Source organism: Eumetopias jubatus, unplaced genomic scaffold (assembly GCF_037043125.1).
Source record: "Eumetopias jubatus isolate StellerSeaLion01/CBP00866 unplaced genomic scaffold, mEumJub1_p1.0 scaffold_1, whole genome shotgun sequence".
Taxonomy (NCBI): Eukaryota; Metazoa; Chordata; class Mammalia; order Carnivora; family Otariidae; genus Eumetopias; species Eumetopias jubatus.
The window spans coordinates 12,130,970-12,152,343 of record NW_028274807.1 but is presented as its reverse complement, the minus strand read 5'-3'; the positions used below and the strand labels follow the sequence as shown (position 1 = coordinate 12,152,343).

The following is a 21,374-nucleotide window of genomic DNA, read 5'->3' as shown; positions in this document are numbered from 1 at the left end:
TTGGAAACAAGGCGCCAGAACTCAGGAAAGAAGGAGAAAGAAAAAAAAAGTCATTTCAGAAATGGAGACCAAACTAGAAGCAGCACAAGAGATGCTATTGGAAGAGAAACAGAAGGTGAAAAGAGTAAGATTTCAAGAATGAAAACAAAATTAACAAGAGATAATAAGGATTTGAGAAAAAGTGACCAGTATTGAGGCAAAGGAAATTAAATATAGTTGGAGTCCCTAAAGAAGGAAACCAAAGCAAGGGAAGAGAACAAACGGTAAAGACTAGTTGAAGACAACTTCCTGGAAATAAAGGATTTGAAACTGTGTTTGAAAGAGGATTATCATGTGCTCGAGAATATCAGCCTGGAGAAACCAGCACTAAGATAAATGTTAGTAAAACAAAAAATTATTTGGGTATGTAGAAAAAGGAAGCACATGACTTACAAGGGAAGGAAAATTAGAATATCTTCAGACTTCCCTACAGCAGTGCTTTATCTCAGAAGAAAATGGAGTGACATATTTAGGATTATCAAGGAAAGACTAAGCCAAGAACTTTGTGTCCAGAAGAACCACGCCACCCAATTTTCCAACTCTCTGGACACTAACTTATTATCTTATAATTAAACTCAACTCTGACGGTAACTGCTGGAGTTAATGTCAGATTCCATGGGTGCAAGGGCCCAGTCCCACGACACTGCCCTCACTTCACACTTGAGTCACAAGCACTGGGTCCCCAGGGTACCCATACTTCTGTCCAACCTGACTACAAAGTCAGAGGCTCCCACACACCCTGCTTCCCCTTTCTGTAATTTGCTAGAACGGCTCACAAAACTCAAGGAAAGTTTGTTGTAAAGGATATAACGAAGGATACATTCAGATGTGTAGGCGCATGAAGAGGTATATGAGAGCGAGGCCTGGAAGGGTCCTGAGTGGAAGAGCTTCTGTCCTCATGGTGTTGAGGTGTGCCACCCTCCCAGCCCGTGCTTGTGTTTTCCAGCGTGGCAGTTCTCCAAACCCTGTACTGTAGGAGTTTTTATGGAGGCTTCATTACATAGGTGTGATTGATTACATCCTTCCTTGGCCATTGATTAGCTCAGTCTCCAGCCCCTCTACCCTCCCCTGAGGTCTGTGTGGAGGTGGAGGTGCTGGGAGAGGATCGAAAGTTGCACCCCCCTAACCATGCTGTGGTCTTGCCCATGACCAGCTTCTGTCCTGCACCTGTTTAGGGGCCCCCAGCCACCAAGTCACCCTGTCCGAATACAAAAAGACACTCTTAACACTCCAGAGATTCCAGGTGTCTTAGAAGCTCCTGTGTCAGGAACCAGGGGCAAAGACCAAATGTTGTAACAAAAGATGTTCCTGTGAGTCAGGAAATCGCAAGGGTTTTAGGAGCTCTGCCAGGAACCAGGAACCGGGGACCAAGGCCAGATGGGTATTTCTTACTATGTCACAGTTTCCCAAGCTCAGACAAAGAAACAAAAAAGGAAGGAAACATTTATTTCATTCTATCATTTCTTCACTCTGGTTAGAATACTTCTATAAAGAGAAACTTCCCTGTCAAATGTTTGGTTACTCTGAGGTTCAGTATGTAAAGGAAAGGCAGGGTGGATGTTTCATTTCTTTTCCTCCTTTATTTATACTAGTTTTCAGCATACATTATTACCTATGATGGCCAATTGGGATTTTTTTGTTTGTTTTTAAATATCATTATGAATTCATAAATTTAATTCTCATTCCATTCCAGTTATTATTCTTATTGATCCTCAACTGTGGCCGGTAGGTCCCTCTTCACGTTGGGTCTTGTGCCCTTATGATGTGATCCTTGACGTAATTTTTGGTGTTCTCCAAAATGATTAATCTGAATTTATATATGTATTTTTTTCTGAATTTATATTTTAAATGGGACTGTATTACAACTGGAAAGTGATTTGTTTCTTCGAACACTCTTGGCTTAATTATTGTTGAATGTGGACCAGTGATTCTGCGTGAATTTTGTTGGAATTCTTCCTTCCTAGGTATAGGAGGTCTCGCCGGCATGCCGCCGCTCGCAGCCGTCGCTTCAGTGCCAATGGGACCCGTTCCAGTTGTGGGAATGTCTCCACCTCTGGTATCTTCTGTTCCTACAGCAGCAGTGCCTCCTCTGGCTAATGGGGCTCCCCCTGTCATACAGCCTCTCCCTGCATTTGCTCATCCTGGTACGTGACCTGATGAACCCACACACTGAATTTTTACAACGTGTATCTTAACTCTTCCTTCTAGCTAAATCTTCTGTCTTCACTTTCTGATTATATGTGAGTGGCATTTGGTTCCAGAGGAAAGTATCTTCCTTTTTCAAATTAAATATCTCATTTTTTTTCCGACATAGTAAGTGGGTTCTGCTAGGCCAGGGAGAAGTAAAGGAGAATGAAATGATGGAGCTCTGGTACCATTATGGGCGAAGGTGAACTGAACAGCTAAAACCAAGAGCGTAACTTCCTTTCCAGGGCTTGACAAAAGCAAGTCAAGTTTGGGTAGTTTTCGAACATTTACAATTTCCATGTGTAAGCAACTACTTTTCTTCAGCTGCTATGAATTGCTGATAAACAAGCCATTCCCTTAGGAGTAGGATTATGTGGGGGGAGAAAAAGGAAAATTGCATATTCCTTTTTTTTGAGGAGGTATAGTGAAGCAGGTGGAAGGGAGAAGGACGTTTATTAAATGGCTAGATACATTAAGGGTGGAGTATTACCTGCTCTCTTCATTGAAAGAAAGGATGAAAAAGTTCCTGGTGTAGTTAATTTCATTTTAAGACTTAAAAGTCTCTTCCCCTTAGTGAGAAGAAAGCATAAACTATAGATGTGGTCTACAAATCTTAGTAAATTCTTATCCAATGTGGGAAGTATTTTTTTTTTAAGATTTTATTTATTTAGGGGCACCTGGATGGCTCAGTCGGTTAAGCGTCTGCCTTCGGCTCAGGTCATGATCCCAGGGTCCTGGGATCAAGCCCCTCGTTGGGCTCCCTGCTCAGCGGAAAGCCTGCTTCTCTCCCTCTGCTGCTCCCCCTGCTTGTGTGCTCGCTCGCTCTCCCTCTCTGTCAAATAAATAAATAAAATCTTAAAAAAAAAGATTTTATTTATTGGAGAGAGAGCAGGGGGAAGAGCAGAGGGAGAGGCACAAGCAGACTCTGTGCTGAGCATGGAGCCTGATTCGGGGCTTGATCCCACGACCCTGAGATCATGACCTGAGCCCAAACCAAGAGTCAGATGCTTAACTGACTGAGCCACCCAGAAGCCCCTGGGGGAAGTTTTTTTTGTTTTTTTTTTTAAAGTACTTTGGATGTGTCTGCGTAATTCAGTAGTGAGGATGGCCTGGGTTTTAACCATGGGTAATGATTATATTTGAATCATTTTTTCTCTGCCCAGCTTCGTGGGTTTCTTACATCTGTCAAGATCTGTCTGCCAAAGAATCTAAATGTTCCACCTTTTTCCCTTTCCTTTTTTTTTTTAAAGATTTTCTTGTCCCATGTATTTCACCTTTCATTTGTGACCATGTCCGCAGATAATGACAGCTGAGAAAGTTGTTGCAGTTGCTTTTCCAGTAGTATCTGTGAATCCATGCACTCTGTCTTCTTTCTTTTGTGGCTGATGGCAAATGTTGCAAGATAGTAGGCAGGGATGAGGGGGATGAGGTTAACTAAGGCTCAGAGTCTTTCCCTGGCTCACCACTAACCACCGGCCCAAATGAGAATCAGACACAAGAGCTGCCAACCCTCCCTAGCATCCCATGTTGTGTGGCCAGGACTGCAAGGCTGGGACTTTCTGGCTCTTCTGTCTGGAACTCATACTTTCAGCACAGTTAAGGAACTGCCATAGCCTATGTATTTAAGCTGTTGTTTTGTTAGCTATCTGTGTAGATCCCATAAAATGTGATAATGAAATGTTTAACAAAGAGTTAAATCCATGGATTGTAAACATTTCTACTTAGGAAGGTGATTTTCAGCAGGAATGAATGAGTAAATCTGAAAAATTTTTTGGCAAGGGGCAGGGAGCGAGGAGGGAATAACTCTTTTTTGAGTCCTGGGTGATAAGGGAAGACTAATTTCTGCCTCAGATTTGGTGACTGTGTATTCTCATTTTCGTTAGTAAGGAAATGTTTCTTTTCTTTGTAGGATTAAAATTATTCAACATTTACTTATTTTTACAGCAGCCACGTTGCCAAAGAGCTCTTCCTTTAGTAGATCTGGTCCTGGGTCACAATTAAACACTAAATTACAGAAGGCGCAGTCATTCGATGTGGCTAGGTAAGTGTGCTTGTTTTTAAATGGGCAGTTGAGTTAAAGCCATTATCTGATTAACTCCTAAAACTGAAAATGAGTTAGCTACTTCTTTATTATCTTCTGTTTTGTAGCATGCCAATAATTAGTTCTGGATAATGTTACCAGGTTTTATCACTTACGTGTTGCAGAGATGATAAAGAAAGAACATGACATTTCCTCAAAAAGCTTTGGGTGTTTTTTTTTTTAGCAAGGAAAACAAATAGGTACCAGTTTTACTAATGTTTAAAAATATTGAAATCGAACTCCAGGTAGGAGGGGAAAATTAACTATTTTATGTTAATCATTTAAGAATTTATGTATAAAATTTTTTAGATGAAGATTAGAGCCACAGTCCACCTTCTTTTTATTCTATCTCAGATAATCTCATGGAATCTCTGTGGATTGTTACTGTGAAACCTTATTTAAAACCACCTTTTATGAAATGAATTATTCAGATTAGTGGACAGTCGTTACTGATCAAATATGTGGCCCAATTTTGAAAGCTGATATGACCTTACTGCTTATTATTTTGACCAATCTTAGTTTCATATTATCTTTCTTATTTCTATTTCCTTTTACCTTTAATTTCCCCCTTGCATACTGCTGAACTAAGATGAAACGTTAGGTCTCTTTGTAAGCCATCTCCAAACTTTTGCAGTTAAAAGGGGATGTAAGTGAAGATGTTTCTATCTTTTCTTGTTTTAGTCCTCGTTAGAACTTTCCTAAGTGAATCAAGTCATTTTCCCACTTTCAAGAGAAGAGTGTGTTGACTATAATTGAACAGTTTATAACCCTTTATAAAATGATTTAAAGGAAATCCATAAGTGAAAAGTACTATGCTGAATGCTGATTTATGCACATTAGCTCTTGGAATGCTCACAATCTTCCCTACAAGATGACTAGATTCTTCTCTCTATGTTGTAGATAAGGAGGAAGCTCAGAGACATTAGTAATTTGCCCGAAATAGCCTAACTCAGAAGTGACAGAGACAGGAGTTGAACCGAGTTCTTTCTGATTTTGAGGCATGAGTTCCTAACCATGGAAGTTTGCTCTGGAAACTTGAGTTAATGGTGGTATACAGGTATTTGCGTTCCACTCAATTAAGGTTTTACTCCTATGACTCAGGAATATTGTTGAGCATCTATTTGCCAAACACCTCCTTAATCCCACTCAGCCCCCAACCACCTGCAGTAGATACTGTCTCAGAATTGTGAATGAAGAAGAAAACCCTGAGAGGTTAGAATCCTCACTGACGGTTTGCATTTTACCACAAGGCAGAGCTGAGATGTAAACTGACACTGAATTCCTTCTTTGTTAGTCTTTCTCCTTTACCATGCTGAAGTTTTGAGTTTTCTGTGCCTCTCCACAAGAGATTTTCAAGCCTGCCTTAAAATTGATTTGTGACGTAAGAATGAACAAATAATCAGTATTAGCAAACATTAATGCTATTAAGACAACTGGTTTGGGGGTTTTTTTGGTAGTCATCTTTTCAATAATTTAAATTTCTGGCAAATTTTTAGAATGTGGCATCTAGTTTTTGGTTACCTGTTAATGAAGTTTTTCGTGCATTTAAATTTTCAGGAAAGTCTCAGCAGAAAACTATGACTTGATAAATATAATCTGGGGCAGCTTCTGTGTGCAACACCCTATATTCCTGGGGTGCAAGAGAAAGATAATTAGCTTTTGACAAGTAGGCAAGAGTGGGAATCAGCAAAATATTAGTTAGTTTAAAATGAGAAGGTTGTTGCAGAATTACTCACAGCAGAATCGATCCTGGTAAGTGTTTTTTACTAAGAAATTTATAATAATTGAAAAGGTGAATATAATTAGATACTTTCCAAGTATTTGGGATCTGTTTCCTATACTTTATGAAGTGTGTATTATTAAGTATAAGGGCATAGATAACATATGTAAATGATTAAAAGGTTTCATTTATGATTAAAATTTTGTTTTTACATATGAGAAGTAGATATTTTTGTTGGAATCAAAGGAAATTGCAAATGAGACATTAGTTATAACCTATCCTGGAAGTGGAACGCCATTTTTACCGAGACCTTAGCCATGGTGTTTAAATTGCCCTGTTTAGACACCAGGCTCTTGATAAGCTATAGGTATCAGTGTTATAGTTGTGAGGAACTACCCTGAGACCTGATCACGAAGGAGGCGTAGACCCCACTGACTGCTGGTAGCGGTTTCCTTGGGTCAGAGTTGATGCATTTGGGCAGGGAAAGGTCAGCACTGGATTGCCGGCAAGAAAGCAAAGCTCCTCCCATTACCGCTCCCCTGATTCACCATGATCCTGGACAGGTTCTGTTCTCTCAGCATTTGTGGGAATTGAAACTTCCCAGAATGAAATGATTTCCCTTCCTTAAGAAGTTAATGTGTTTTTGCTAAATAGAAAGTTATAAATATTAAAGAATGAATACCTTTAAAGGCAGTTATCTGTTTGCTATCAGCATTGCTTTTTAAGCTGAAAGAAAACTTCTAGAAGTTTGGAAAAGCCTGGGCATTAGTGTATCACTTCAGTGACAAGGAGATTTTTCCGTGTTTTGTAGAACCTTTAAAATATGAATTGTATCTGTGACTTGGAACAGTCACTTGGTCTGTTGTGTTTTCCCTTGATTCTGGAAAAATAACGAGCGTATCTGTTTTGAGAGAAATGTTTCTAACCTTAAAATTCAGAAGTACTCATTACACAAAATCCAGAAGTAGTGATTAGAAGGTGAATAAAATGTTAAAGCTGTTTTCTAGGGAAGTTCTTAGTTTACTGTTGTTACAGAATTTAAATACGTTCCTCATTGTCCCTCCTCTTTCCCCACAGTGTCCCTCCCGTGGCAGAGTGGGCTGTCCCTCAGTCATCCAGACTGAAGTACAGACAGTTATTCAACAGTCATGACAAAACTATGAGTGGACACTTAACAGGTATTTACAAATGAGAATTAATTTAGTGAAATATGATTTTGACTCCAAATGCAGATTGCTTCCAGATGTTGGACCATTGATGGTCTCCAAATGCCTTTCTCTGTTTGCTTTTTATCAAAACATGGTTTTCATTGTCCTCCTTCATCTTGAGTTCTCATCTCCTGATAACGCCACACTTACACTTTCTTCTCCAGTGCGGCGCCTCAGGCTTTGACCCTGGTGCTTCTTGGTAAATGGAACATAGACCCAGGATCCTGCTGCACAGTGGACACCACTAGTATGCAAGTCAGAGTGCTGGCCCAGAAACACGGCTAGAAACCCAAACTGGTTCTGAAGCCCAGCTTTTTACGTGAACTTGCAAGTGTCCCTCAAAGAGCCTGTGTTTAAGGCAGTTTGCAGGGTGAAGGTAATTGGTTGGGGAGCTTGGAACCTGCCTCTGCCCCTAACTAGCTGGAGGTCACTTTACCTAGTTAGATTATTTCTTGTACAAGAGGTCAGAGTTAAGTTATATGACCTCCATGGATTTAAAGGAAAAAAAAAAGATTCTGTTACCTATATCAGTAGAAAGGATGTTAGGGTACTATCCAGAAGGGTTTCTCAAAATTGATGAGAGAATTCTAAAGAAAGGTATAATTTTAATAAGAATAGATACCTCTGATCTGAACATTAAGAAGGGAAAGAATGTGACTGCCCTTTCACAGTACAGAAGGAAGGAGAAAGAGTGAATTTTCCTGACGTGGAAAAAGGTATTTTAATTTTCTGACTCTTACTTTTTTTGCGCTATCACCTAACAATTGCAATTTTTACTTACAAAAGAAAAGTTCACCTGTTAAAAAATATCAGCGTTGGGTGAGATTTGGAAGGGTCTGATCTAATCTTGAGCCTTATCCCTAAAAAACGATCTCAGCAGTCTTCTCAAATAAGTATACATTTATATCCGAGGGGGCAAATTGTAATTGTACACAAATTTTCTAAATGCCACGCTCACTCTGCTGAAACATCACTGTCATTTTTATACATACTATGGGAAACCAGTCCAGCTTACACAGGCATTGAGGGAATATTCAGTAGTATAGTTTTTAAGTATAATTCAACATGGTCTGTTTCACACCAGTGCTCCATACAGACCCAGAACTATGTTGTCAGTGAATCCGAGAAGAATTCTTCCAAGCATTGTTGGTGTTTGCTGTGAATTAATTAAAATAGTATTCAGGTGTGACATTGATGTAGCAATCCTCTTTCTTGGTAGGATCTGTGTTTTATGAATGCAGTGCAGTGTCTTCATCCCAAAGATAATGATGCAAGCACTTAAATATTTAGAACTTTTAATAGATGAGGTAGACAGTAAAATTTGAAATATACCTGAAAGAGCAGATTTTGCTCATGTTTCTCTGCATACTTAATCTCTGAGCTTGTGATCTGAGCTTGTCCACTGTGGGAAGTAAAGCTAATCTAGCAGTGGTGTATTTTACTCCACTGATTACCTGGGTTAATTTAGCTGGTACACCTGTTTAGGTGGGTACCCCCTCGTTCCTTCACAACTTGATGTGTATGCTATTAAACACTCTTAAAAGAGACAATCTTGAAAAATAGAGAGAGCCCATTCTCTAATCAAGATAATGTAAGTAGATGTAGAATTCTGGCAGTCATCAATGCTAGCCTCTCCTCAAAGAGGGATTTTATTCATCTTGCATTGTGAAACAATGAATATGCTCTTTGGTTATTTATATTAATCACAAAAGCTGAAGTGATAGGCATTGTTTGAGATAAAGTATTAACTTCATTTAATTATTTCTGCCTTTCCCGTGCATGCTTCCCTATGCAAACACGGGTGCCCATAGTAGGGCTTATGAACTTGGGATTTCTGTTTATTCCCATAATGTTTCCATAGAAGCCAGTACCCCAAAACTGATATCTTTTTTATGGATGTGGGCTTCCACAGGATAGTTCTCCGTACTCAAGAGTTCAATTTTATGCTGTTCTATTATGCTAGGAGGCCATCTTAGGTGTTGGTGATTATTTTGATGTTTCACAACTCTTTGTCTTAGGACGTACAGAGTCAAGTATTAGAATTGCAAAAAGCTGTGGTCTTCTGGTGTGGTAGGTAACAAACTTTTTCTATAAAGAACAAAACCATAAACATATTCGGCTTACATTTTGCCTGTCACAGCTACTCAACTGTGCCATTCTAGTACAAAAGCAACCATGTGTCACGCTCCAGTGAATGGGCTTGGTGGTGTTTCAAGAAAACTTTATTTACAAACACAGATGGGGGACCAGATATGGCCTGTGGGCTGTGTCTTACCAATCGCTGTTCCAGATCATTTCCCTCACTTAGAGAGGAAGGAGCTTACTCTTAGAGAGTGAAAGTACTTTTGTTAATGTCATAGGGAGTAGGAAGAGTCAGGACTGGAATCCAAATCTCCTGCTACCCATCTAGGTCCAGAACTAGTTCTTTTTGTTTGTTTATTATTACACTTTTTATTGGTAGTAGGTGAAATACTGTCTTCCTTTTATGTAGTTCTGAAGTGGAGAGAATTATTACAAGTATCAATTAAAGCATTCACTGAAGTTTGGCTAATTCTATTTTTGTGTTCCACCATGCTAAGTGTACAATATTAGAGACTACACAAAATGATCAGTGTACTTTCCTCATTCCAGTATACCACAGAACTTCTAGAGCTTTTCACATTAATTTTAAAAAGATTGCTTCTCAGAGACTCCCAATACACAGACACCGACACACACACACACACACACACACATTCATCCAACAGGAATGTGTACATATGTTTGCCAAAACCTAGAAGGTTCGCTGTTCATAATAGCCTCAAAATGAAAACTATCTGAATGCCCATCAACAGAATGGATACATAGATTGTTACATATTCACAAAATGATATACCACACAACAGTTAGGGTTAATGTCCTACAATTGCGTACAGTTTGTGGAACAGAATAAGCCAGACTTACCAAGGGCACACTGTGCTGTTAGAAGTTGGGCTGCACTTGGTCGGGGGGATGATTAGAAGGGAGCTGGAGCTGGGGCGCCTAGGTGGCTCAGTTGGTTTAGCTTCTGACTCTCAGGTCATGATCTCAGGGTGGTAAGATGGAGTCCTTCATTGGGCTCTGCTCTGGGCGTGGAGCCTGCTTAAGATTCTCTCTCTCCCACTCCCTCTCTACCCCCCATCTCCCCTTCTCTTAAAAAAAGAGGGGAACTGGATAGGGTTTCTGGGGTGCTGTTTCATAATCTAGGTGTGATTTACTTGACCATTTTCAGTTTGGAAAGTTAAGCTGTATACCTGTACACATGTGAAAATACATATGTATATGTTCATGTGTGCTTTTCTGCTCACATTTTATATGTAAATCAAAGTTCGAATATTGTCTATATTAACTACCATTAATTTAGCATTTTTTATGCACTAGCACTATATTAAGCTCCATGTTATAGTTCCTTATTTGATAGAGCACAGGCTCGTAAATCTGGAAGGGACATCTGAAATGAGAAAACTGGTCCAGCTAATGAGGAAACTGCCTGCCTGAGTCTCATGGCAAGTTCTCCGGCACTTCCTGTGCTGACACATTGGGGGCGATTCTCAGAGGTCCCTGACCGCTACTGCTTGCTATGCAAAAACACATCTGGTGTGTTTTTTGTGTGTTTTTTGATGAGGTGCCATTTGAAAAATGAAATAGCTAAAAGCAAAAATTTATACATGGCAATCTTCCCAACCAGATTGCTACAACTCTCCATTCCTTGGTCCGTCGGTCATCCTGGGACCACACCTTGAGAGTCAGTGTTGGATAGAAGACACAGTTGTCTCTCTCCCAGCACTGGTTTATTTCAACACTCAAAATTTCCACTGTAGACTTTATCTGATATCTAAGCCCAAGTTTCATGCCAGAGGTGAGGATATTTACAAGTACTTTAAGAAATGAGAGGTGATTTGGAGAGCAGAGTTGGAATTCCAGGCATTCTTTATTGCTAACATAAGAAATGGTTGTGATACTAGCCATTTGTGGAGCCTTGAGCAAGACCCTTTTTTTTTTTTTTTTTAAGTCTGTAATGAAACAGTTACAAGAGTTGTCCTCTCTTAAGGTCCTTCCTCCTCTGAGATTCTCTGACTCTTCTCTGATAGTGGTCCTGGTAGAGGCAGCACACAGTGGCAGAAGATGCTGAGTTTAGAGACAAGAAGTTTCAGCTTTGTAAATAAAAGCCTGATAACAAATAGAGATGATAATCTGGATAAAAGGGCAGGTTACATTTTGAAACTCTAATCTTTTACATACTCTTTTTTCATTAACCATCCATTTAACAAGAATTTATTGAGTATGTGCCAGATGCTGTGGTGTGCTTTGTTTTTTTTTCCCTTTTCATTGGGGCTTAATTTCCTTTTGAAAAAGCCCCTTGGGTAATAGCAAATATTGTTTAAAGCACTGTGATTGCATGAGATTGCATAGTGCTGCTTTATGTGCACAACACTGGTCTTCCTGGACAGTGAAGATTTGCTGATTCATCTTTATATTTTTTTCCCCCGGTTTCTGTTTAGGTCCCCAAGCAAGAACTATTCTTATGCAATCAAGTTTGCCACAGGCTCAGCTGGCTTCAATATGGTAAGGAATAAAAAGTTCCTTGGTTTGTATAAAGTGGCTTAAATTGGTATGGCTTCATGGGTCTTTAGATTCATACCAATATTTATGGGTGGGGCTGTAGGAATTATGCTTAATTTTCCAATGATCTGTGAAGATCATCTCACTCTTTCCCCTTTTTGATTTTGAAAAATACAAAAGCAGAGAGATTGATGAATTCTCTAACACGCAGTTTATAGTAAGTCTCAGCTTGTGACTTAGATCTGGTTCTCCCCTCCTCCTTCCCAATTATTTTAAGCCAGATCTCAGTGATTATATCGTTTTCATCTACAAGTATTTTAGCTTGCATTTCCAAAAGAGATAGGGTTTTTTTTCAAGAAGACCGTAATACCAGTAGTCCACCAAAAATGTTTAATAGTAATTCTTATCATTAAGTTAATCAGATAGTGATCAGATTCGTTAGATTGGATCATAATTTTTTGTAGCTGACTTGTTCAGATCATGCAAATAAATCTGTATTTGGCATCAGTTGGTTGACACGTCTTTTAAGTGTTCTGTAAACTCCCCGTGTTCTCTGATCCCCCCAAACAAGAAGAACCCATATTGTTTATCCTATAGTTTCTTCTAGTCTATATTTTGGTGGTTGCTTCCTTGTGTTAATTTATTCCTGGGTTTCCTGTAGATGGGTAACTGGATCTAGAGCAATGTTTCTACACTTCAACACGATTGACCCTTTGGGCCTGATAATTTTTCACTGTGGGGGCTGTTCTGTGTATTGTAGATTGTTCAGTAGCATCTTTGGCCTCCACCTACTAGATGCCAGTAACATGACCCCCCACCCACCGTTTTGACAATCAAAGATGTCTTCATGTATTGACAGATGTCCCTTGGGGTACAAAATCATCCCACTCATGAGAACCACTCATCAGATTCAAGTTTGATTTTTTTTTTTTTTTGGCAAGACTACATCAGAGATATTGCAGTGTACTTTCATCAGAAGGCACATAAATGTCTATTTTGCAGTGATTTTTTTTTTTTCTCTTAGGGAGGAAGGGAGGGTGAGGGAGGGACAGAGGGAGAAGCAGTCTCCACACCCAGCACAGACCCCAGCGTGCGGCTTGATCTCACAACCCTGAGATCACAACCTGAGCCAAAATCAAGAGTCGGATGTTTAACTAACTGACTGAGCCACCCAGGCGCCCCGATTTTGTAAGGATTTTTCATAGCTTTTGATTACTTTAATTGCATGAATCAAGGTTCATGGTTTTGCCATAGGGCCCATTGATACGGTTGCTTCATAAGTGGTCACACTCTAGTGCTAGTTCCTTCACCCATCCTGGTTCCTTCTGCTTTGTATTAAAGGGTCTTCCTTTGAAATATAATAATAATAGACCAGGTAATAAACATAATAGACCAGTTAATATGACACATCCAGATCTATTAAGTCTGGGTATGTACCAGTATCCTAGGACCTTCTGAAATGTAAACTTGAGATCTGACATTTATGGAGGTTGATTGGTAGTTTATTAGGTGTTCTTGTGACACTAGAGTATATTGAAATGCTTCAGTATCTCATTTATAACCTGCCTTCTTTGAAAAAAATACTTAAGTCTCTCCTACTAGAATGGTATTATATTCCCTTTCTATACAATAGAAAGATATTTTAATTAAGTGTTTACAGCCATTATTTAGGCAAGTGTGGGGGGAAAAGAATCCCACCTGCCTTCTGATTGAATTTGTCGGGGAGTTGCTGTAGTGGGGGATGGGAAGGAGGAGACGATGAGGAAGAACAGGCAGGATTCTGGCATCTGGAAAATACAAAGCTCGAGGGACAGAAAAGAAATCATTGGTTGCCAGGGTCTGTGGGCAAGGCAAGGGGGTGACTAAGAAATGCAGGGGAATTTTGCATGGTGATGGCAACTGTTCTATATATTGTGATACACAACTGAATTCAGTTATGCCACTGAATCTGCCAAAACTTGCAGAACTGTACTCTAGAAAGGGCAAATGTCACTGTATGGACATTATACCTTTAATAAAAACTGGTTTGTGCCACCCAAGGAAATTTCAGATTTAAGAGGAATTTCTTGATTTTATGGCATCAGCAAAGCCGGTTTCCCAGTGTAGTATCTGTCCTGTTGGCATTCTGGTGAACATCTTTGTTGTCTTGCATCCTCTTTTGGTGTCCAGAAGTGATTAAGTAAAATCCCATTCTTAGACTTGCTGGAAAAAAATCTGTTTATTCTCATTAACTACTAGGGCAAGTTGATTATGAGGAATGGTAGCCACTGAATCTTGAGACTAAGGAGCAGCAAGCATCTTGACTCTGGCTGAAGGCCATAAAGATCCACCCTTGTAGGTCTAGATCAGAAGTTGGCAAGCTAACCTAAATGAGTAGAACTTGGCCTGCAGCTGTGTTTGTAAATGAGGTTTTACGCCCATTTATTTATGTATCTATGGCTGCTTTTTGCCAAAAGGGCAGAATTCAGTGTGATAAGAGACCATGTCTTGTAAAGCTTAAATGTTTACTATCTGACCCGATAGTTTGCCAAGCATAGTGTTTAAAGACACATAGAATGTGAGTATGATATGTTTTAAATGGGCTGGCAAGGCTTGAGAAGAGTATAATTATAATCATAGTTAACATTTGCTGAATGCTGAACACCACCTCAACGATTTGGATTGTTTCATTTTATCTTTGCAGCAGTACTATGAAATAGGTACTATTTTTATAAACCGAGGCACAGAGAGACTCAACTGGCCTAGAGTCAGAATAAGGAAACAGAACATTTCAATCACTTGTGAATAGTAACACACATGCATTTTCATGAAACTAGAATATGGTTAACTTTTTGTTGAATAGGAATCTTTCTGACATTGATCAAGATGGAAAACTCACAGCAGAAGAATTTATCTTGGCTATGCACCTAATTGATGTCGCTATGTCTGGCCAACCACTGCCACCTGTCCTGCCTCCAGAGTACATTCCACCTTCCTTTAGGTAAGGAACCTTTGGCCCTTACAAGAAATTGTGGATTTGCTATGTGAATTTCAAACTGGATTTTGTTGGCTGTGTCTCTCTTAGTCACTTTTATTCCTGGCAAGTAAATGAAATATCCATGAATTCAAGAAAGTGTTCTTATCTAGGTCCTGTGTTAATCTTGGGCCTATTCTATTCTGTCTTTTTTTTTTTTAAAGATTTATTTATTTATTCATTTATTTGACAGAGAGAGACACAGCGAGAGAGAGAACACAAGCAGGGGGAGTGGGAGAGGGAGAAGCAGGCTTCCCACGGAGTGGGGAGCCCGATGGGGGGCTCGATCCCAGGACCCTGGGATCATGACCCGAGCCGAAGGCAGAAGCTTAACGACTGAGCCACCCAGGTGCCCCGGGCCTGTTCTGTTCTTTAAAGTAGTTCGAGTCTATTAGTAAAACATCAAAAGGTTGTCGATTTTTGTACCCATCTATCTAATCAAAGTTCACCAACAATTTTGACAGTTAAAGTAAAACCATATTAACCTGTGCATAGTAACTAAGGCAGGGAGACTCTACCTGTGACTTCTACACACTGGTTAGGTAACAAAATACAGGCAATGTAGAAATTATAATCAGGAAGCTAACTAAAGAAAATGATCCTGGTCTGAAACAGTTTCAGTGGAGTTGTCAAGAGAATAGACCAAGGTCCAGTTGGGAGGAATGTGCAATGACTGGTCTGCCTTCACACACCGCACGCCTCCCCTCTCAGACAACGACGTCTCACGGCTTTAACTTTAAAAGACAAATAGGAAATCTTACAAGCACAGAGAACAGGAAAAGAAAGACAAGAATTTCTGTCCTGATTCCTCAAAGACCGGGGCGGGGGGAGTTGTGTGCAGAGATCCCCAAAAAAGTGAGAGAAAGGGTGCCCTGGCTGTCAGTGCGTACATGGAGCGAGCCGAGAAATCTGGCTGTCGGAAGAAACTGTAGCTGGGCAGTGTGTCTGCAGTCTGACAGCTGCATGGATCACTATAAGAGATGCAAGACTGGAAGCTGATAGAAAAGCATTGACGAAAAGGTAGATTGCTTTAAAAGAGCAAGGTTAACGGCTTAGGGGGAAACTAATCAGTAATCTAAATGATTTGTTTTAGGGCCTGTGATGTGTACTATTTCATGTGTTTATTATAAGAAAAAATGGATAGAAAGACTTTGTAAAGGGAAAAGAGGTGCTCCCATTCAGCTGAGCCGCTCATCTACCCTTGGCGGATTTAATGTTCTGTAAAAGGGTAGTGGTAACAACGGTGAGCACTTGACTGTGACCCAGGCACTGTTCTAGACCACGTGATGATTATTCACTAATTCAGTCCTTTGGAATTGCCCTGATTTGGGGGATAGCTCTAAACATTTGAACGAACTGGGCACTCTAATACTCTGACAGTATTACAGATGCACAGATGATATTCACATACTCATTTTTTAAAAACTCTTTGTAAATAAAGAGGACCAAATCTTTATCTTTTCCTCACTATAAATGAAATATACTCCATGATGTGGCATACTCTTTAACAATTCTTTTCCATAATTTGCCAATTCTACCTAGACAGCTTTATATATGAATCTCTTTTTTTCCACAATTGCAGACGAGTTCGATCTGGCAGTGGTATATCTGTCATCAGCTCAACGGCAGTCGATCAGAGGTTACCAGAGGAACCGGTTTTAGAAGATGAACAGCAACAACTAGAGAAGAAATTACCTGGTAAGGCAATCTTTATATTTGACATCATATTAGAGATGTTCTACCTCTCAGGCAACGATGGAGGTAAAACTAAATTTAGCTTCTGACATTCTTGCTGTGTTCCTTTAACTGACCTTAGTCCAAAAGGACACACTCTTAATATGCTTTTGGATTTGAATATATGTAGAGGAATAAGAACATTATGTACTTTGCTAATGCACCCTTGTTCTAACTTTTAAATTGAAATCTGATTATTTACCACTATACAAAAATTTCATAAATGTTATTTATAAAACAGTCAAATTGGTAAACCTTTATGGTGTTTGCTCAATACCAGCAGTGTAGAAATAGAATATGAAATTCCCTACTGTTATTTTCTCATGTTGTTATAAGAGAATTGGAAACTCCTTAATGACAGAAAGCTATTTTAAATTTAATATGAACCTATTTTTAAAAATCCTCATTTGCAATAATAAACCCATCACACTATTAAAATATTCTAAGGTGGCTGTGGATTATTAATGATGAGATGATAATTGACACTATGAAGCAAATGAAATTTATTATGCATTCTCTTTATATTAAATACCTTGTCTGTGTCATGTAGCTGCATTTAAAATGCTCAGTGGTTAACTGACCTGCTCAGGACACTGGCTCTTCCAGTTTCCTCTTTAAACTAAATTAGTTTTTGTTCACTGATAAATTTATTATTAAAAATGTTCTTGGGGGTGCCTGGCCCAGTTGGTTAAGAATCTGCCTTCAGCTCAGGTCATGATCCTGGAGTCCTGGGATCGAGCCCCGCATTGGGCTCCCTGCTTAGCAGAGTCTACTTCTCCCTCTCCCTCTGCCACTCCCCCCTGCTCATCCCCCCTCTCTCTCCATCTTAAATAAATAAATAAAATCTTAAAAAAAGAAAGAAAGAAAAATGTTCTTGGGGGGCCTGGGTGGCTCAGTCGGTTGAGCATCCAACTCTTGGTTTTGGCTCAGGTCATGATCTCACGAGTCGTGGGAGTGAGACCCGCATCAGCCTCTGCACTCAGTGGGGAGTCTGCTTGAGATTCTCTCCCTCTGCCCCTCCCACTGCTCTCTCCCTCTGTCTCTCAAAAAAAAAATCTTAAAAAAAAAAACCGAAAAAAGAAAATGTTCTTTATGCAAAGCTATGTGTTGAGTACAGTGAAGAATTTAAATATTAAAAACGTGGTCCCTACCTTCTAGAAGGTTATAGTATGATTGAGGATTTAGGGCATCCATATAAACAATCATCAAAGCAGTATATAAGTGCAGTAAATCCCTAAAGACAGTATTACAGATGCACAGCAGAGCTTACTTACGCTGGTTGGCATAGGCTGGAAAGGCATAAGGTATGGATCTCTGTGGAGGAGGTCACAGTTGTGTTGAGACTGAAGATTGAATAGGGTCATTACAAGTGGAAAGGAATAACATTTCAGGTTGATGCTGATGGGAATGAATGGGAATGAAGTCTCAAAGGCAAATAAGGACAGGAATCCTTTGAATTTGCAATTTTCTTTTCCTCTTGGTGGTAGACATTCATTTAGAGTTCTGAACAGGAAGTGACATCATCAGAGATTTGTGTTCATTCATTCCTTCCTTCAGGAGCCATTTATTATTTGCCTCCTATGTAGCAGATAGGGCCAGATACTGGAACTAAGACGTGTAGGGACTTTCAAGTATTTTTTTTAAAGATTTTATTTATTTATTTGAGAGAGAGAGAATGAGAGAGAGTGAGCACATGAGGGGGGGGAGGGTCAGAGAGAGAAGCAGACTCCCTGCCAAGTAGGGAGCCTGATGCGGGACTCGATCCAGGGACTCCAGGATCATGACCTGAGCCGGAGACAGTCGCTTAACCAACTGAGCCACCCAGGCGCCCCACAGGTATTTTTTAATTGAGGTAAAATTCACATAACAGAAAATCGATCGTTAAAAATACACAATTCAGTGGCTTAGTTTGGGCCACCATAATAAAATGCAGCAGTCTGGGTGGCTTGAAGAGTGAATTTCTCACCGTTCTGGAGGCCATTAAGTCTGAGATCAGGGTGCCATCCAGTTTGGTTTCTGGTGAGGCTCTCTTTCTGGCATGCAGATGGTGGCCTTCTTTTATATCCTCCTATCACTTTTCCTTGATGTGAACACATGGAAAGAGAGAAGTAGAGGTAGTTCTCTCTTCCTCTTTTTGAGACTCATCCACACTGTGCCATGTATCATTATTCATTCCTTTCTGTGCTTGAGGGAACTTTCAGTTTTAAGGTCGCCTAGTGAAACGGATGCTGCCTCCTGCAATCACGAAAGGAGTAAGAAAGAAAAGAAAACCAAAACACACTTGCCGTGTTTCATGTCTAATCCATAACTGTAATGTGTGAGGAATGTCTTTCTAAAGCAGTGAAGGCCAAATGGGGAATATGGGGAGAAGCCAAGAAAAGATGCTCACAGCTACCGATCTCAAGACAAAGTATGAAGTGACGGTTCTTGTAATAGAGAACAAAGGGAATGGCATGCTACACAGGCGGGTGATGCGAGCTTCTCTTGCCTGGGGTGGTTCTGAGGGAGAAGCATGTGGGGCAAACACGAAATTGAAGGGACACCGCTGAAAACATAAGGGACATGGAGGTTGGGAATTTTTTTTTTTTTAAGATTTTACTTATTTATTTTGAGAGGGAAGGAGAAATAGAACGAGCGGGTGCATGCATGAGCTGGGGTGGGGGTGGTGCAGAGGGAGAGAGAGAGAATCTCAAGGAAACTCACACTGAGCATGGAGCCCGACATGGGTCTTGACCCCACAAACCTAAGATCATGACCTGAGCCAAAATCAAGAGTAAGATGCTCAACCAACCATGCCACACAAGAGCCCCAGGATTTTTTTTTTTCTTTTAAATAAAAGGAAAATTAAATGGTTGTAAACAGAATGCTAGCAAGGATTAGAGAAAAAATGATTGGCCTGGGAAATAAGGCTAAAAATCATAATTGGTGTTCTCAAAGAAGGAAACTGAAAACTGGAGTAGAAAAAGTTATTTATTGAATGTGATCTCCATACTGATTAGGACACAGTTTGAAACACAGGATACTCACCTTCCTACCTCTGCTTTCAGAAATTGTCTTATTTGTTTAAATAGAAGACACATCAGCACAGTTACCAACTAAGCAGAGAAAGGTAGGGTGGGGGAGATTCATGGTATAGGGGAGATGGGGGTCAGTTGCTCAATCAAGGTGATGGAGAAGGAAAAGCATAGAGTAATAGGGAGGGAAAGGAGGTTGGTGGTGATGCAGAGCTGTTTTAGGAAGATTCTAAGTGGGGGAGGGGAGAGTATGTTAGCAAATAATTTAGGATTTTTTAAAACTGAGGTAAAATTGGTATATAGTAATAGTTTCAGGTGTACAGCATAATTCAATATTGCACACACTGCAAAGTGATTACTACACTTAAGTGTAGTTTTACCATCTGTCATACACAGTTGATCCCCTTCACCCTCTCCGCCCACCCTCAAACTCCCTTTCCCTCTGATAACCATCATTCTGTTTCCGTATCTGAGTTTTGTTTTTTAGATTCCATATGTAAGTGAAATCATATGCTGTATGGCTTTGTCTGTTTGACTTATTTTACTTAGCATAATACCCTCGGGTCCATCCATGTTGTCGCAAATGGCAAGATTTCCTTCTCTTTTATGGCTGAGTAATAATAATGCATGTGTGCATGTACCGCATTTTCTTTATCCAGTCATCCATTGATTCACGCTTAGGTTGTTTCCATGTCTTGGCTATTATAAACAGTGCTGTAATGATCTTTTCGAATTAATAGGTTTATTTTCTTCGGGTAAATACCCAGAAGTAGAATAGGTGGTAGGTGGGTCATATGGCAGTTTTTGTTTGTCTGTTTAATTTTTTTGAGGGACTTCTGTACTGTTTTTCTGTAGGGGCTGCACCAGTTCACGTTCCTAACTGGGAGGGTTCCCTTTTCTCCACAGTCCCTCCAATACTTGTTATTTCTTGTGTTTTTGATAATAGTCATTCTGACAGGTGTGAGATGACATCTCATTGTGATTTTGATTTGCATTTGCCTGATGATGAGTGATGAGCATCTTTTCCTGCGCCTATTGGCCATCTGTGTGGCCTCTTTGCAAAAATGTCTATTCAGATCCTCTTCCCATTTATTTATTTATTTGTTTTTAAAATTTATTTACGTAATCTCTCATCCAGTGTGTGGCTCGAACTCATGACCCCAAGATCAGGAATCGCATGCTCCTCTGAGCCAGCCGGGTGCCCCAACCTCTGCTCATTTTTAAATCAGATTGTTTTTTGTTGAGTTATATGAGTTGTGTTTTTTTTTTAATTTATTTTGGATATTAGCCTGTTATCAGATATATGATTTGCAAATTTCTTTTCTCGTTCAAAAGGTTGGCTTTTTATTTTGTTGATGGTTTCCTTTGCTGTGAAGAAGCTTTGTAGTTTGACATAATCCCATGTGTTTGTTTTTACTTTCATTGTTAATGCCTTGGAGTCCGTTCCAAAAAGCAGTGTTCTATCAGCACTGTCAGTGAGTTTAATGTCTATGTTTTCTTCTAGGAGTTTTATTCTTTAGGTCTAACATTCATGTCTTTAATCTGTTTTGAGCTAATTTTTGTGCCTGGTATGAGAAGAAAGTGGTCCAGTATCATTCTTTTGCATGTGGTAGGTGTCTAGCACCATTTATTGTGAAGACTTTTCTTTCCCCATTGTATATTCTTGCCTTATTTGTTGTAAATTAATTGACCATTTAAGCATGGGTTTGTTTCCGGGCTGTCTATTCTGTTCCATTGATCTGTGTCTGTTTTTATGCCAATAATACTGTTTTGATTACTATAGCTTTGCAGTATAGTT

At 39.7% G+C, this 21,374-nt stretch overlaps 1 protein-coding gene across 1 annotated transcript in view; it reads left to right on the top strand.

Annotated features, from left to right (window-relative positions):
- The window catches only part of ITSN1 (intersectin 1), a 203,743-nt gene that overhangs the window by 82,202 nt on the left and 100,167 nt on the right, over positions 1 to 21,374 (top strand). The window contains exons 6-11 of the mRNA XM_028115148.2: positions 2,004 to 2,183; positions 4,171 to 4,267; positions 7,104 to 7,204; positions 11,755 to 11,818; positions 14,658 to 14,795; positions 16,411 to 16,526. Coding sequence (XP_027970949.1) covers positions 2,004 to 2,183; positions 4,171 to 4,267; positions 7,104 to 7,204; positions 11,755 to 11,818; positions 14,658 to 14,795; positions 16,411 to 16,526 — 696 coding nt within the window. The remainder of the gene's footprint in view (positions 1 to 2,003; positions 2,184 to 4,170; positions 4,268 to 7,103; positions 7,205 to 11,754; positions 11,819 to 14,657; positions 14,796 to 16,410; positions 16,527 to 21,374) is intronic.